This window comes from Trichoplax adhaerens, genomic scaffold (assembly GCF_000150275.1).
Source record: "Trichoplax adhaerens TRIADscaffold_12 genomic scaffold, whole genome shotgun sequence".
Taxonomy (NCBI): domain Eukaryota; kingdom Metazoa; phylum Placozoa; class Uniplacotomia; order Trichoplacea; family Trichoplacidae; genus Trichoplax; species Trichoplax adhaerens.
Window position 1 is genome coordinate 615603 of NW_002060954.1, and position 17715 is coordinate 633317.

At 32.3% G+C, this 17715-nt stretch overlaps 1 protein-coding gene across 1 annotated transcript; it reads left to right on the forward strand.

Annotated features, from left to right (window-relative positions):
* Positions 1–9117: 9117 nt before the first annotated feature.
* TRIADDRAFT_59753 (Tbx2/3 protein) lies at positions 9118–13707 on the forward strand (the record flags this gene model as incomplete). Its single annotated transcript, XM_002115709.1, has 6 exons — positions 9118–9566; positions 12467–12734; positions 12867–13013; positions 13146–13240; positions 13364–13452; positions 13532–13707. The coding sequence occupies 6 exons, from the start codon at positions 9118–9120 to the stop codon at positions 13705–13707; spliced, it is 1224 nt and encodes a 407-aa protein (XP_002115745.1).
* Positions 13708–17715: the final 4008 nt, after the last annotated feature.

A 17715-nucleotide genomic window follows, 5' to 3' on the forward strand; every position in this document is an offset into this window, starting at 1 on the left:
ATATTCAAAAAGCATGGGTTGGCTTGAAACAGGGAAATCTTTATGTTTTAGAAGCTACAGTTCAATTCAGAAATATTAGTTCACTTAATTAGAAGCTGCAGCTCTTCATCTATAGAAAATATTTTCGTAGTATTAGCCAATTTTGATTAGCGTAGGTAATAGTGATTACGATACGACCATTTCTTAAAGGGGTTATCTATCGCTGTAGATCGTATTATAATTTTAGGGTAGCAAAATGTATCAGTGGTTGTTAAGCGATAGTTTCGATTGTAATACATCTTCTTCATGTTCGTGTTATGAACTCCACTAAAATTTCCTATTAAGCAATAGGGGTTGAGTTGTCTTAGTAAAATTAGGGTGATACTGTACCTTTACTTCAAATTAGTATACAAAATTAACATCATCATGCCTTCACAAATTACAAACTTTGCTCAGCTATGCTCTATGTAAAACAGAAAACTATATGAAATTCAGTGCATTATATATAGATTAATTGTGGATTGATGATTATATCATATCAATATTGGCTAAATGATATTAGCCTTGTACGTAATTTGAAGTTACTATTGATAACACCAAAGAGATAACACAAATACATTAAGTTTGATAATAAGTAGGAATGGTTAATAACGTGAATAAGTAAAAGTTGAAACAATAATTTGAATATCTTCAGTAATTCTTTAGGATATTGAAGGACTAAGTAATTATTTAATTATTATAACAAAAATAATTGACAATCAAAAAATAGTATTGTCCTTAAATAGATAGAATATCGCTAAAATAACGCTAATTGAAAGTCAAAAAGCGCCTTCAGTGAAACAAGTAGACTACGGCAAGTGACGTTACTAGATAATCTGTCGCCATACGCATTTAATTAAATATTTGAATAGCCCTGATGCATTCAAATTGCGTTAGGGCACAGTGACACTATATCTTAAATTATCACTAAATAATCTAATAAGATAAACCGTTTTAGTATATCTAAAAAAATCTGTCATTGCAGACTTAACAACTTTAAATAGAGAGGTTATAGCCCATGAATAAAAATATTTACATATCATTACAGAGAATGAGGCAGACTTAATAAATAGCGGCTACATGCCATTCAAATGAAGAGGTTGTACTGAATAAGATAATTGCACAGCGATGCAGCAAGTATAGATGATGGCCATCTCACGAAAGTTAGCTAGAGATAAATGATCCCATTCTAAACACGTACAACAAAAATTTGAAAATCGCTATTTAATTTACTCAGTATTAGTAAAATGAGTGAAAAATTATGTATAACAGAGCTGATAAATTAGTAAAATTACGATTTATTCAGGCTTTTGCAGCCTGTAGATTTATGAACATACTATAAACATGTAATCATGATGTTTACAGTAATGAAGAAAGACCAGGTGAAATCGCGTATTTCAGTAATGATAGTTCAATCTAATGTATAGTATATCAGCTACTGTGCAAATTTACATCAAGATAAATTACGCAATTTAAGCAATTATATATAATTATAAATGATAATGTTCCCTCTCCCAATAATGAAGTCTTCATTAAAATCTAGATGAAGAGTATAACTATCACTGGCGCTACATAGTATCAAACTATCAACACGTTACATAAATATAAAATTTCATTACGACTACTCTTGCTAATTCTAATACATGTCGTAGTTAGCCTGCACTTGTTTTACTGATCATATGTACCTTAAACAAGAATAATGCTGCCTCGTATATTTAGTGGAAGGTTATGGGTAGAACTTATGATCACATCCTCTATTTCAAAAATGTCAATCACGAACCATTATTACCACAATGATACTAGCCCAATTAATATACAGTATTAATGCTAAACTTTAACAGTCTATCATTTTCTTGCCTTAAATACAATTAAACTTTATGCAATATACAGCCATGCTAAATAGAAGCTATCTATAAAGTACCTAGAATCACTAAAAAAATTGCCTTTAATAGCATAAATAGAATAGCTTATTTTCTTTTTCTATTACAATACTGTCAAAGAGAATCTTTTTTGGTATATTATAAATAATAATTGAATAAATCAATTAATCAGACAGATCTGGAACAGATGATAATACAATCATAAGTATAGTCTATAGAGCAAGCTTGTTAGAAAATTTTCAATGTTGTGTAGACATTGCTTTGCATCTAATTTGATATCAATTGGCTATATAGCTCTGATCTCTAGAGTTCATCTAAAGTCTGGGGCTTTCAAAATTAAGACTTCCTTTTCGCTATCATATAAATGGAAATTATAGCAATACTTGTCCATCCTACTATCATCATAGAACATTTTAACAATTGAAGTTGCTATTATATGATAATTATCTTACTTAACACTGATTAATTTATTTAAATCATACCCGAAACTTATGCGACCTGCTTAGGTATGAAAGACTAGAGATGATAAAATTTTTATCTTTTTTAATAAATTTTGATCACGAAGAAATATTGTAAACTATTGTACTGTAGTTCTAGAATGAGGACTTCCAAATCATTAAGGCTTTATACATATTTTAATTAATAAATCTAAAATTTTATCGGACACCTGCAAGTCTGTTACTGCCTTAGCTTAAATTAAAATCTAATCTACTTCGGTACTATAACGTACAATTATACTTCATACCATAATGATCACATATTTATGAATGTCTGTGCACATAAACATGGTTAAACTATCAATGTGTGCCAATTTTATTGTCATGATTAGCAAAATAATTAAGAACGTAACTAAGAATGAAATACATAAGCTTTGGCACCCGTTGTCCTCCGTGGTGCATGAACTGCTCTTATACAGCAGTACGATGGATGCAAGTCCAAACACAGCTCATTTCCTATTCCAAAATATCAGTTTTACTTATTTATTGTAGCGTACACTAAATAAATTTTATTCACTCTACTATATTGTGCAAAGTATGGATACTTTTAGTTATCATCTATTGCATACGAGTACAGTACAGGATCAGTCTGTATCTAATTTTCTTATTATCATACTGTAAAAGTCCTTACACTTAGTAATGTCACTTCCAGTGTTACAGAATGCTACAATTATAGTGTTATAGCATTCTTTATGTTGTAACACGTTGCTAACCAATAAAGTGCCATATTGCAGGTACCATATCTTTTTAAATGTAATTTAAGTCACTTTGCCACTAGCAGTCCTCACCTACAACATCGAAAAAGACTGTAGCTGATCCTCTTTTGTATGTAAAGATCTTGGATAAGCTCATCCCAGCTTAATTAAGCTTCATGGTGTCATTAGTAGCGATGCATGTCAAATGTGGAGAAATTGCTTTATCATTAAAAAAGGAAAGAACTACTGTACCATTTAGGATTTTACATAGCTAGGAATTAAGGCGAACTTAGAAATAACATTTCGTTTTTAAAGATTGAAACAAATTAATGATACATATTATTTTTGTATATTCTACATAATTCATAGTTGAGTTTTAGGCTCGTACTCCGATATTAAACTTGCCTGTCTTCCTCACAAAATATCATGATACGCATTTTCATGATGCTACCGTAGCGCAATAGTACATATGAGTATCATACACTGCATTAGACCTGTTAAAAGTTAACAATGACGATTTTCTATACGAAGAGCGATTACGCAGAATACTATAGGAAACTAAGACTACGAGCAGACTTCTGCTAATAGCACTATAATACTAGTTAAATTAGTATCCGAATCATATGAAATCCTAATAACAAGTGTTAACCAGTGTACTATTTTCTAGTCTTGAGCAAATTTCTCTAAATTTTATAGTCCAATCCCAAAGTATTAAGCGTCGCAAATAAACGTAAGTAACAACTGGTACAAATCAAATGATCAGTTACGGATAACTGATACTGTTTTAATGTTATGTGTAGTACTGTACAATATCGTAGTTTATATATATCATGATCACATTGTACTGTACCGCAATTTATATAAACAATAATTATGATCCTTGCAGTAATAATACAATTTTGATTTGTTACTGATATTTAAACTCTGTCCAGTAGCAAACAGGACCAGTGTTACCTGATACCTTAACAATACCTATATTTTAAAGTACGGTGACTTCGTTGGAATCGTGCTCATGTCATATTCATATATGTACAGTATTGAAAGATATATGTGATAATATATCCTCGTATTAATAATGGCAGTAGTATTATTTATTAGTGCATTCCCCATATTACCCTTTCTCGAATACAGATTTACTATTTTTCTTCCTACGGTCCTTAACCTAGTGTTACGCACACTCCAGTCCGATATTAATGTGGTCGTAACGTCTCGACACGAAATAGTACGTTTTCTTAGCTAAGATAATTTGTAAATTATATATTTACAATCCATTCAAAATAGCGTTAGAGACATATAAGTAGGAAAATTGGATGTAATGTTCAAAAGTGGGGGAGTTAATTATTAGAAAGTAGATGTTTTCATAAGATGAAAGTGAAAATTTCACGGAAAATAATTATTCTAGGACAAGAATAAGAGACAAAAATATGTTGTGACTCACTCCATTGCCCTCACTAGGAGAATATATTATTTTTTTAAAAGATTCTATTACTAATTTGATCATAAATAAATAATCTATCAGGAATGAATTTGTAGGGTAACAATTCCTAGAAATCCAACGAAAGCGGTTATTATGTAATCAATTGCATAAATAAAACCGAGCTTCAAGAGACATTAATCTATAAGGAAGGTAACAATAATCAAGATTGTCAATGATACTAGAATAAAAGGACAATATTTATTGCTGATTAGTTTTGAATAATACTCTGTTTTTCTTTAATAGAAAATATAGTATTAGATCCCGGTTCCACTGTTTCTCACAACATATAACTTTGGAGCAGTAAACATCAATAAAAACTTTTGTACGCTATGAAGGAATAAAAATTAGTAGATAGCTCAATATCTGGCGTAACGTACGATATACTTGAGGGATAAATAACGATTGCTTGTCTAATAATAATTATATAATGACCCTAAAGATACTATCGTCAATTTTCATAATACTGTATATAGTTCGCAAAATTTTATTCATTTACCTTGATATGTTTATACTATACAATAGGTATTTGTTTAAGAATAAGTAATAAATATTTGATGCGAATAAATCATCTGAAACTGATTGTAGTATTGAAATGTAGACAAAAATACATGTATTTTTAGGCAACAAAATCATTTTCAAAGCAACTTTATAAAGTATTATTTCAAAGCTATATATAGATTATTTTTTTCAATAATTGGCGTTGAATCTGTAAGAACAGCTTTGAGAGATTTGCATAATTACTGAACATGACGGTAATTGAGTGATCAATTTCAATGATTGACGTGATCTATAATCATCATAATTATTTTATCCCCATACTAAAGCATTATTAAAGGTATCTTTTGGTCTTCTTTGTTCGGTACTGTACTGTATGTGCAGTACGTACCGATGTTACACCCTTTTATTATTATTATTTATTTATAGGTACTGTACTGAAATGTACCGGCATCGGCATGGCGGAGAGACTGTACTGTAAGATTGATATAAGGATTGAACAAAAAGAATTTTATTTATTATTAATCCAGCTGATTACTGTGTGATTCGATACAGCCACAAAATTAGAATAACTTTTTTTTAATATGCAGTATATATTAAGTTAAGTTAAATGAAATAGTGATAACACAATCAACGCCAATACAGTACTTTCATCTTACGTGTACAGTAATAAGATGTGAAATACTGTACAGTACAGTATTTGCACCTGAGCATGCAAAGTGTACAGTACTGTACGTACAGTACAGTAAAGTACAGTATACTGTAGTGAAAGAGAGAGTCAGAGATGGAGGCTGAATGTACAGTACTGTACTGTAGTGTAGATTAGATTTGATGAATATTCAGCTACACGGATCGTTTTTAGCAACTGAAATTAATTAATAAGAATTAGGTATGATATCCTAGATAGAGAGTTTTCCCGATACGTTCAGCATGCAGCCCACCAATAACAGGAAAATACTTGTATTTTAGTATTTTATTCCTTTCTATTCACAATTGCACCATAAAACTTAGAAAAATAATCCGTAAATTTGTTTATGAGCAGTGCCAAAAATAGTACTGTACTGTACTGTACAGTACACTACACTGTATAGTACAGCGTACAGTACAACAGATTAAAATTTGCAGTATTATACCAACAAAACATTGATTGCGAATGCTACAGTACAGACTACAGTAGTACAGTAGATTGTTAAATAAATGAACGTTAATTATTGCCAACAAATCACTGTCCATTATTACGTAACCAGGACTGCGTCATCTCGGCGCCGTATCTAGTAATCCGGTAATCATTCCCGTAAGTGTTTTAAAATGATACGACGCATCGTACAAAAACTTGTTGTTCATATATTATGTCTTATCTAAGGAACAAACAACAACCCACCTTGAACAGTATTACCGACGCCCACTTCATTTTATCTATTTGCAATTAACATCGAAAAAGTACCGCCTGCTTTTGTTCACCAACTATTTACGCGTATGACTACAACGTTGAATAACAATTGCTACCTTGTTTTTTATGTAACATCATCACCAATAAAAACAGAAGAATAGGAACATCTAGTGAAACATACAGAATACAAACAAAAATATAAAGAAGGGGAAGGTTGTTATCTTATTTTTTCTCGCTAATTTGTAAATTCATAATCTCATCTTTAGTGTTGATTCCACTTACATACAGTACAGTTATGTTATGATATTACTATGTACTCATCTAATACAGTAATTTATTACCATGACTGTACACAGTACTGTACAATACTGTACTGTACTGTACCGTACAGTGCAGTAGTAACACAGCACATTGTACTGTACTGTACAGTACAGCAGAATGACCTTTCACTGTACTGTACTGTACACTGTACAGTACCGTATTGTGTCAAAGACTTTTCATTTGTCAACATCAAGTCGTGAACATGACTCCTCTATCTTGATGAAAAAGTACTATTGTATACTGTACAGTACAGTACAGTGCAGTACAGTGTACAGTATGTATGCTGTATTACAGTAATGAGATTGTTCATGTTCTTTATTTGCTTGAGTGCAATTTTTATGGTTACTCTGCGTATTTATTTACTTAAACCTGATTACTGTATAAAAAGAGAGATAATAGTATATGACGAGAATTAACTAAAAGAATAACGCAAGTTTAAAAATAAACTTTAGAAAAGCAAAAAATACTTTATGCTTATTTTTTGTATAATTAATTTGTCATACAGACGGTTTAGATTGGCTTTCGATCGAATACTTGTAATTTCTTCTAGTCAACATCTACAGTATGCTGTGCAGCACACTGTACAGTACTGTACATTATTATAAAACTGTCGCCGTAAAATAAAATAATACTGTAAAGTGTAGATTTAGTTATTTCTTTCAATTTCCCTCCTCCCAGATTCTTAATCTTGACATCCTACTTTTATCACCTCTTTCGTCGCAAACGTATTCATTTCACCCTAATATATCTACTTTAGTTTGCACCTTCACCTGATTTTCGGGTTAGCTAAAAATTCAGTCTCTTCATTAAAATATACGCGTAAATTAAAAGATGGTCCAATGTAACATAAATCATATTACCGGTATTATTTTAAATCACCATGAATCTCCATATTGTCCATTCAGTGCCAGGAAGAGTAAGAAGCAATGGATGAAGTGATGATTGATGAATGACGACTGATGACTAGATGACTAGTGATGAGTGACGACGATAATTGACAACATTGTCAAATAACATAATACAGAATCGCACAATGACGTACTGTTCTGTACCTTTGTAATTCCGAAGCATAATGTATAACAACAATATCACTGTATACAATTTCTATACAAAGCTATTTGAATGCGAATTGTAGAAAGAGACGATACTAACGAATTAAAAATGAAGAAAAACAATAGAAACATACTGCAAAAACATCGATGAGTCTATTTTTCTTTTTCTTCTCTTGGCCTATCATTCTTCTTTTTGTTCTGAATGACAGCTACATACAGTATTAGTAAATAACTTTACATGTCATCTAATTCAGAAGATATGTACGGTTGATTGGTTCCTATTTATTGTTTACAGTAGTATAAAGCGAGAAGTGTCGAGGGCATTACAAAGCGATGACACCTCATCAATAGCAAAATATGTTAAGAGCTATTACTTTACACCCCATATGTCACCATTATTATCGTTTAACTGGCTAGTTGCTGAGAATAACTATCAATAGAAACGGCATTAGGAACCTCCTCAATTTTTCATTAATACTTAAAATTGTTTGTACGGTACAACTGACGCTATATTACAGTTGGCCGGTGACCGAGTTTTGCTCACTTCCACATCATACAGTACTAAAAGGATCACTGAACTGAAAGCTAACAACTGAAGGGAAAATTTATCGTGTACAATACGCTGTTTTTTTTTACAAGTACCAGGTATAAATTCAAAGGTGCATAATTTTAGACGACAGAAAGAAACTACCTACAAAGACGACGAAAATTAAACATTTCGCGTTCACGGCCTTTCCAATCTGTGGCTGAAAAAAGGTAATGTTAAAAGCTGAACACTACGGTATCACCTTTTTCAAAATGGCAGTGTTATTAGGGTGTTAACTTTACTGCCATTCTCAAGTACTAAAATTGTCGAAAAAGGCTCATAGGCTAACCTTAAATGGATATGTACTGGATAACGCTACATAGTGTAATAATTAGTTGATAAATTCACCTTATACGGTATTTTTAAAATGTTTAGAACGTCAATTTAGTACTCGTATAACTCAATTCGTTAACATTTTTCACTACATAAATTTATCAACAGATAAAGAAGGCTTTTTACCCGTATCCTCTATCCGCAACAGACATAATTGTCAAAGAAAACGGCATCAGACCACCGCTAGTTGAGATCTAACTACTAGATCTCACATACGTATAATTAACCTGAGAACCTAATATTCACAACTCTTCTGACGGATTCGAAAAAATTTTTCAGTGAATTCTACAATAATTCTCTTAGCTGATCATTATCCATTTGGATTCTTTATATCTTGCTGATTTCACATTTACAGTACTCACGTTGATCAAGTATGCTGCCGTCTTACACTACACCGCCGAACTTACAAACTTTCCAGTATCACCCATTTGCTACTGGCGCTAACTCTAACATGAGAGATTTCTCGGTTAATGCTCTATTAGCACATCCACCATATATTACAGCCCCTCAACCCGCTCCGAGTTCCTACCCAAATTACGCAAATCCAACGGCTTCGGGCGCTTTTCATAACGCGCTGCCATATTATAGCAATTATCCAATCGGTTACAATCAATATAAAGGATACGTGATGCCATCTTCACAGGCTGGACCATCACCATACTCCATTCCTTTCCCGACGTATTTGCCACCACCACCTTCAACAATTAATTGCGACGCTAAATCGAAAGGAAACGAAGATATCAAAGTAACGCTTGAAAACAAAGATTTATGGGACAAGTTTCATAACTTGGGTACTGAAATGGTCATAACGAGATCGGGAAGGTAAGAAGAAGTATAATAGACTAAAGTCCGTAGAAATTATTCGGACAATATGGATTGTAATATATTCGTACCGTATAGTACATGATTAAGGCACAGTACTGTATAGTATGTAGCGGGAAGGCTGATTTATGCCTATTGAGACGGTAGATACGATATACGCGTATGAACGGCAGTGCACACTCATTAAAAAATCTTTATTCATTCTGTACAGTACAGTATTCTCTACTTGCTCCTGCCTTTTCAGATAATTATAAGTGATTACTTTTTCGAAATTGGTATCCTGGAAAATTTGCGTGTATTTTAGGTTTACACCTAACAAAAAGTTACTTCTTATTTATCACGCTACTTCACTTAAGGTGTAGCGTAACCTTAATTTCAATATTCAAATACCCACTCGTTCGAGGATAAAAGGCAAAACTGTCATTAATGTTTATGTTACAGCATTTTAAGATAAGATATTTTTCTAGGATGAACTTGAGTGTGTTATGGTAATTATTTATAACTATTATACTGTAGACTACAGAATGACTACAGTATCTGTGCTACGGTACAGTATAGGCAGTCAAAATGCCACTATAATGTAGTTAGCGTTAGATTGAAATCTAGAGGTTTAACTACAGTACTGTACCCTGAAGTTTATACCTGTAATTTTACTAAATGATACTGTACACAGTACTGTACTTAATCTACTGTACATACGAGTACAGTGCGATATGTTTATCGATTTTAGTTTGACACAGTAATAACCAGTATTTCCCGGATAAGAACGTACAATTTTAAGTAGTATTTATTGGCTATAGTCGGTACTGTAGTATCAATATACGAAATACTGTACTATTGCAATCTCAGAATTTAGATCTGATTTCCCAAATTTTTATCTAATCTACTGCTTAATTAAAATGAAATGAACGCACGAAATGTGTACTTCTAATCTGACCGGATCAATAACTACAGTATGATCAAATACTGTACATCGTGAGTACTGTACCTTATTAAGCCACAGCGATTCACCTGAGAAAACTAATACGGTATATAAATTTACTACAGTATTTGAATCACACACATTTTACAGTTTCAAACTACTGTACAACAGACCACTAATATTCAGATCTGATTTCATCGTTATTTTCTTTCTACTGTTTGTACTGTACAGTATATGCAGTATCCTAAAATATATTTTATATACATCTTTTATCGTTTTAGTGATTGTGGCAATAAATTTTTATCTAATCCTTTTTTGTTATTATGTTAGAGAAGTAGCCTACGGTTGTTATTTCGACTCAAATTAATAATCTTGCCTGACTCGACACATAGTCGCTTTCCAGTCATTTTCTTAGTAGGGTGTCCTTTGAAAAGTCGATAGAACAAACAAAGTTGTTGTGTTATAATCCTATTGTGTCAAAATGATTTCATCATACCTTCTTCAATATGTTGTTTATTGACCAATAATAATAACAAGCAATATTACAAGCAGTGGCGTCAGCACAATGAAATTCCTGAATGAATCATTCACAACGAAATAACGACAATATTATTGTAATTATTATTAGCTCTGCCGTCGTTGCATTATCTTCATTTTCCAAGCGACCAGTAAATTACCGTATACTATACAGTATGCCAAGTACAGTACTGTACAGTACAGTATGTATAGTAAGGTATCTTGCAGCTGACCTTAATGCTAAGGTTACAGTGACCGCTGGCTGTACTGTACAAAGGTCGTGAAAAAAGTTACTACAATTAGCCCTGTACGTACTTACCATATAGATCAAACTGACTAAATTATTAAGATTTCGTGACCGATTTATGGTACTTACAGCTTATAGAGCTAGCCGCGAGTACTCAGTCATTTGATTCCTTCTCACTTGCTAAAATAGCACAGTACTGTGTTGTGAGCTAAATTGAGTTAAAATTGCACATAAGGATAATAAGTAGATATTTTTATTGTTTCTCCAGATGTCAATCTTATTTATTGCCTTATGAGTTGTGAAACAGCATTTTTATTTGAAGCTGTTTCCTATTTACTTCTTTTTTGTTCGCATACATGTTTTGTCACAGCCATTACCATTCATTGATTTTGTTGTTGTTAAGGATGACGACAATACAAAACACCGAAATTATTGTCATTGGTAATGTCTGTCTACAATTTTATATACAATGGTGAATAATTTATTACCATTTGATTGACAAGCGGAACTTTGACGCATTAATGGCGTACATAGTTTATTACTTTATTAATACCAAACAGTGAATCACTATTCAGATTAAGATCATCAGTAGATCGTAAATAAGCTTACCATTCGGTACAGTGCACTATGCAATATTAATAGTGCTTGTACTACGGTGTAGTGGACGATAAAATACGCGGACAGTTACAGTGCTGTATGCTACAGTATTGCACAAAGACTTACCCTGCCGTACGATGCTGCAGCGAAGCCAACTTTTTATTGCTGCAATGACTGTACAGTAATGTATCATCGTTTAAGCTATTTACGCTGAGTATCTGAGTAATCGGGGTTATTATGGCTGGGCCTACTGTACAGTACAGTACTTGTACAGTATTATATTCAGCAGTAAAATGCCAAAAATGTGAATTAAAATACTGTAATGTGTTACTGCAGCAAGATTGCTTTAATACAGTACTGTACTTTACATAATCGGAAACTATGCTGTAACGTCATGTTTTGGCCTGACCGTGCAGTACTGTATAGTACAGTACATTTAAACGTCGTAAGAGTCAAATATTAAATTTAAGAGTTAATTAAGAATTTTTTCAATGGCAGTACGATCTTCCATGCTTAGAGTAAACATTACGTTTAAAAAATTTATTTATAAAAATGCAATTTAATCAATACTAAATACGTACGAAGTCGATCATTTCTTACCGTAAATGTTATTTACAGGCGAATGTTTCCAGTAATAAAGGTCAACGTTACCGGACTAGACAGCCGAGAAAAGTATATCATGATGATGGATATTGTTCCGGCTGATGACTACAGATACAAATTTCATAATTGTGCCTGGACGGTTGGAGGAAAAGCAGATACAGAAATTGTCCCAAGGATGTACATTCACCCAGACTCACCATCTACAGGTTATCAGTGGATGCAGAAACCGATTTCTTTTCATAAGATTAAACTAACGAACAATGCGGACGACAAGCATGGATATGTACGTTTGCAATTCTTAGATCTACTTATTAACTAATTAACTATTTTTATAGCTTTTATAGTAGTTCCTAGATATCGTATGATGTCCTATACAGCGATATCGAACTCAGTTGCCTTTCATTTACTTTTTCAGACTATCCTTAACTCCATGCATAAATACCAACCGAGGATTCATATTATTCATGCCAACGATTTGTTTCAGTACCCTCATAACACCATGAAAACGTTTGTCTTCAAAGAAACTGAATTCATTGCAGTAACAGCCTACCAAAATGAGAAGGTACTATAAACTGCCCTTACGAATACACTATATACATATGTTTCGCTTATTTGCGATTTTCTTTGATCTAATCATCGCTTGTGGTAGTAAATGATGATTGTTTTCCGTATTTACCCTTCTCACTATAATTAGATAACCCATTTAAAAATCTACAACAACCCCTTCGCCAAGGGTTTCCGAGATTCGGGAACCACAGGTTCTAAAACTTCTGATCATAACCATACAAGGTTGGCACTCGTCTTTATCGCTGTACTACTATACGTACTGTATATCATATAAACGATAACTTATGCGTGTTAACATATCCTTTCATAGCAGAATAGATTTTTAATATATCTTTTCTACTTTAGGAAAGATGAAGAAGAGGGTAGTGATGAAGACAACTTAATTGAATCTAGTACCTGCAAAGAAAGCTCGCTTGAAAATGTATCGTATAAAGGTAATGCATATTTCCTTTATTCTGATATGATGTTGAGATATTAATGTACTAATTTTTGTCAATGCCTCAAAAAATTTAGATGATGCTTGTGACGTTACGACATGTGCAGAAGTAACTAAAGGTGAAACAAACTCTGCAAGAATAAAAATTAGTAAAGAATACCAAGATGATCCAAAATCTATCAAAAGCGTCAAGAGAGAGCTAGTAGAAAAGCCGAGTAACCATAGGCACGAAAGAAAGTATCACCCGTATTGAAAACGACGTCAATTTAGTAGATATTAAATTTACTTGTCGCCACTCACGCCTCTTCGTGGTAAATGATGTAGAGAAACTGGAAGGATAATACTATTACTGCCATAGTAATCCAATAGCACTGTAATGTAAGTTAAAATCGAGAAAATTCCGTACTCAAGAAAGTAGTTCAAATTTTGGTTACATTAACTGGTTCACACTCGTGTCGTTGGTGTATAGTATAGTAGTGACGTTTTCACTATAGCTTTCAACGTCCTTATGGAGCGGCCACTGTTAAAATTAAGTAACTACTATGTGACTTTCGATCGATAATGTATAATAGAAATGTATAGTAGCATTTAAAGTACAATTTTCAATCATTCGGAAAGATCGCTTCTGTCACCTTATACTATTTTGCAGTACAAGGCGCAGTATCAATCGCCCTTTATACAGTCTACTTATTTTTAATTTAAGCAACTTACGCCTAAATTAGCTATTGTAATTCATCTTTAGAAGTTGCGTTACATGCAATTATTTCGATTATATACATCTTTCATGTTGCTTTACTAGTAACGATTGATCTCATAGACGTTTAATATTTTGTGTACTGTTCTCGACCTCATTTCATTTGCTTCGACTGTAATGCAAAAACTACGTTCGCAGATTATGACAACTAGTAAGGCTCTATCGGTAATATTTCAATACTGAAACAGCAGTGATATCGTAGAAGTGATAAAATGAAGTTATGAACTATACTTGCTGTCCATCGGTTTTGCTATACTGTACTGTTGTATCCTTTATTACAATGGCTGCTGCAATTATGTAAAACATTCTCTAGACTGTGCTCTTTGCAGTAATGAATGAATCGTATAATGTAAGAATTACAAAAATTGAAGGTGTGTAATTATATGGCACTGTATGTGCTACGTAGATCCTGTTAATTAAACACATTTTCTACATAATGGTACCTGTTATAGAAATTACCGCATGACTATAATTATTGTTTTACTTGAAATTAATGACTATGTTGTACCATTATGTTGTATCAATATGTACAAGCAGAATTATAATATGATATAATACGTATCTGTACATGTATGTCTATTTACGGTAAAAATATATATATATGCGTATATTATGTCTATATGTACATTATGCAGTGTATGCGTACTGTATATACACGTATATACTAATAAAACATATTGAGGCAAATAGCTGTGTTAACAATAATAGTAATTAATTAATTAAAGCAGAGCTTCAGACGGATATAGTGCATAATAGAAATCATTATGATCCTGCAACATTCGTGATGGTGTAATGGCATATTATACAAATAACGTGGTAGATTAAGCAATACAGTGTCCCTATGAACGTGTTCTAATTGAAGAAACTTTTGTGACGTTGTACCGGCTTTGTAATATTCTAACCGCGGGAATTCGTGCTCTTACGAACTCGTATATCGTATTTCAATGTTCTCAACGATAAATTACGTGTACACTACCAGTAGTGGGATTGTTCCCGTAGGTAATACTGTAAAGTATTTATTTAATGTTAGTTCGTTTCTTGAACCCTGTAATGAGCACGCAAATTATGAACAACATAATATCTATATGTAATATACGTACAGCAACTAAAGAGTACATGTAGATGCAGAGTGATAATAAGTGTATAAAACACATTTGATTCTAGTATGCTTAACAGACTTTAAAAAGTAGATATAGTACTAGTACCAGAGGATAAGAACTGTAAAGTATATTAGAATTGTACTTATAATGATTACTGCGATAATAATATAGATTCAAAAATTGATTTACCTGCATAACCAAAGTGAATATTTTAAAGACGAAAAGGCACGTAAATTATTATTTATCATTATATATTATTGGCACATTTAGAAGTCGGCATAATTTTCGTTTATCATAGCTACATTATAACGTTTATGTTATACTAATAGAAAATTACTCTTTTCTGTAATAAATCAGAAAAGTTTTAATTTCAATATGCTAGAATATTTATCATTAAATTAATTCTTTAACGAATTATTTATACCATTTTATACTAAAAAATTATTTGAAAAATTATGAGTATGCGATGAAATAAAAATGTAAATAACTGTTTTATTTCGAATCCTATTACCTGTATATTAATAAAGAGGCGTTTCACCAATAAATTTACATGATAAAGTAGATCATACCTAATGTTCATCTTATCCAACTTACGTATTAAACTGTAGCTTATGGTAAACTAAAGTTCGTAGGGTAAGGGCATTTACCATTTCGCTCAACGCTCTCAATCATAACGATGACTTTTACTTTAATACTCCTTTATTATTAGAATAAAATATAATCTGTTGCTAATAATAGTTGTATCACCAGAGTTAGTTATCAGTATACTCTAAATTATTGTGAGGAGATACCATATTAGCAAGGAATTTCACAAAGCTTTAGTAGATAAGTTATGGTAAATGCATTTTTACGTTTCATTTGTTCTCAATAGAGAATATTGCCCTTTCACCCCTATGAAATAATATGTCTGCATACGTGCTCAGCTGTTCACTAAATTGATGATATTTAATATGGAGTAATTTACATAGCAATTATTGCGAAAGATTTCTAAAATTAAACTATTACTACTTATCCAGCATTTATCATTGCTGCGATTTTTGTCTTCACTAGTCACTACATAGTAAGAAGATCAGGGAACGTTTTTGGGCTGCTGTAATTCAATCAGTTGTATGTACAATGCAGTATATGCGCTTACTACCTAGAGATAATTGGTCGTAGTTCGCTTAATGGCACTGTAGCCAGACACTTCTGTGGAACGAAAAAAACCATGTTTCAGCTGGTGAATAATACCAGAGGTGTTAATATCCACATACGTAATTTACATCTTACAGCTTATTGGCTACAAGACTTTCTTACAATACAGACAACATGTACTATAACACCTTACCGTTGTAATGGCACGGATGATTTTTAATTAAGACTTTGCCCTGTCAAAAAATTCGGATACAAACTATTAGACATTTGGCGAAGTGTGATCAGTCGGATCGTGTCTAACACCATCGAAGAAAACGCCGTCGAAGTGGTAAGCAAAATTCGGTCGTAGGGATTGAAATTAGATTACGTGCAGCGCAGAGAATTAATAAATGAAAGCAAAGAAATTGTAGTGGTGACAAAAAAATTCAACCTAAGTTACAAATATACAATTGTGACAATATTAATAGCAAAGCATCAATGAAAACGCAGTAATCATAGTTGAGCGATAATTACTTGATTGTATGCGAATGTCGTCAAAAATTTAACCAATTGTCTAATAGATAGATCACCGAGAACGATTTATAATAATTATTTGAACTGGACCTTCAACCTGTTATATAATATATTCTATGAATTGTCTTGGATGAACATAAACGCATATTATTGTTACATTACATCATACACAGTTAAGTTAAAGATAGATTAAAATTTTATACAGTATTCCATTGATATCTTCACTCCTGTCCGATAGCATAAATTGTAATACCATATAGCAATCGCCTAAGATTATATTATATTCGCGTGCTAAATTAAGGTATACTATAGTTTCTGATATTGCTGTATGTTTTTAGACTGTTCCATAGTTAAGAGCTAAAGGTAAAAGAGTAATCAAAATATTAGTGTATGGGTTTACTGTGAACATATTGCCAAAGGTAGCGCTGCAGTCATTTCAGAAATTGGAACCGGAAAAAATTATTAACGATCGGATAATTATAATATGACTAGAAAGCTGTTTTACTCTTTTCGACAGTTGGGATATAGATAGATCCGATGTTTGTACTGTATATGGGATGAGGCATTACTGAATTAATGAAATGACGACATACTCGTACATTCTCCAATTCTAGATTAACTTCGTATATTAATTATATACCAATATCAGTAAAGCTAAATCTAATCTCAATGACCATTTACGCCTTGATGCCATCAAATTATAGCTAATGTACAATATTATACTTGTCTTGTTAAGCCGCTGCTTTACTTTCCAGTATAT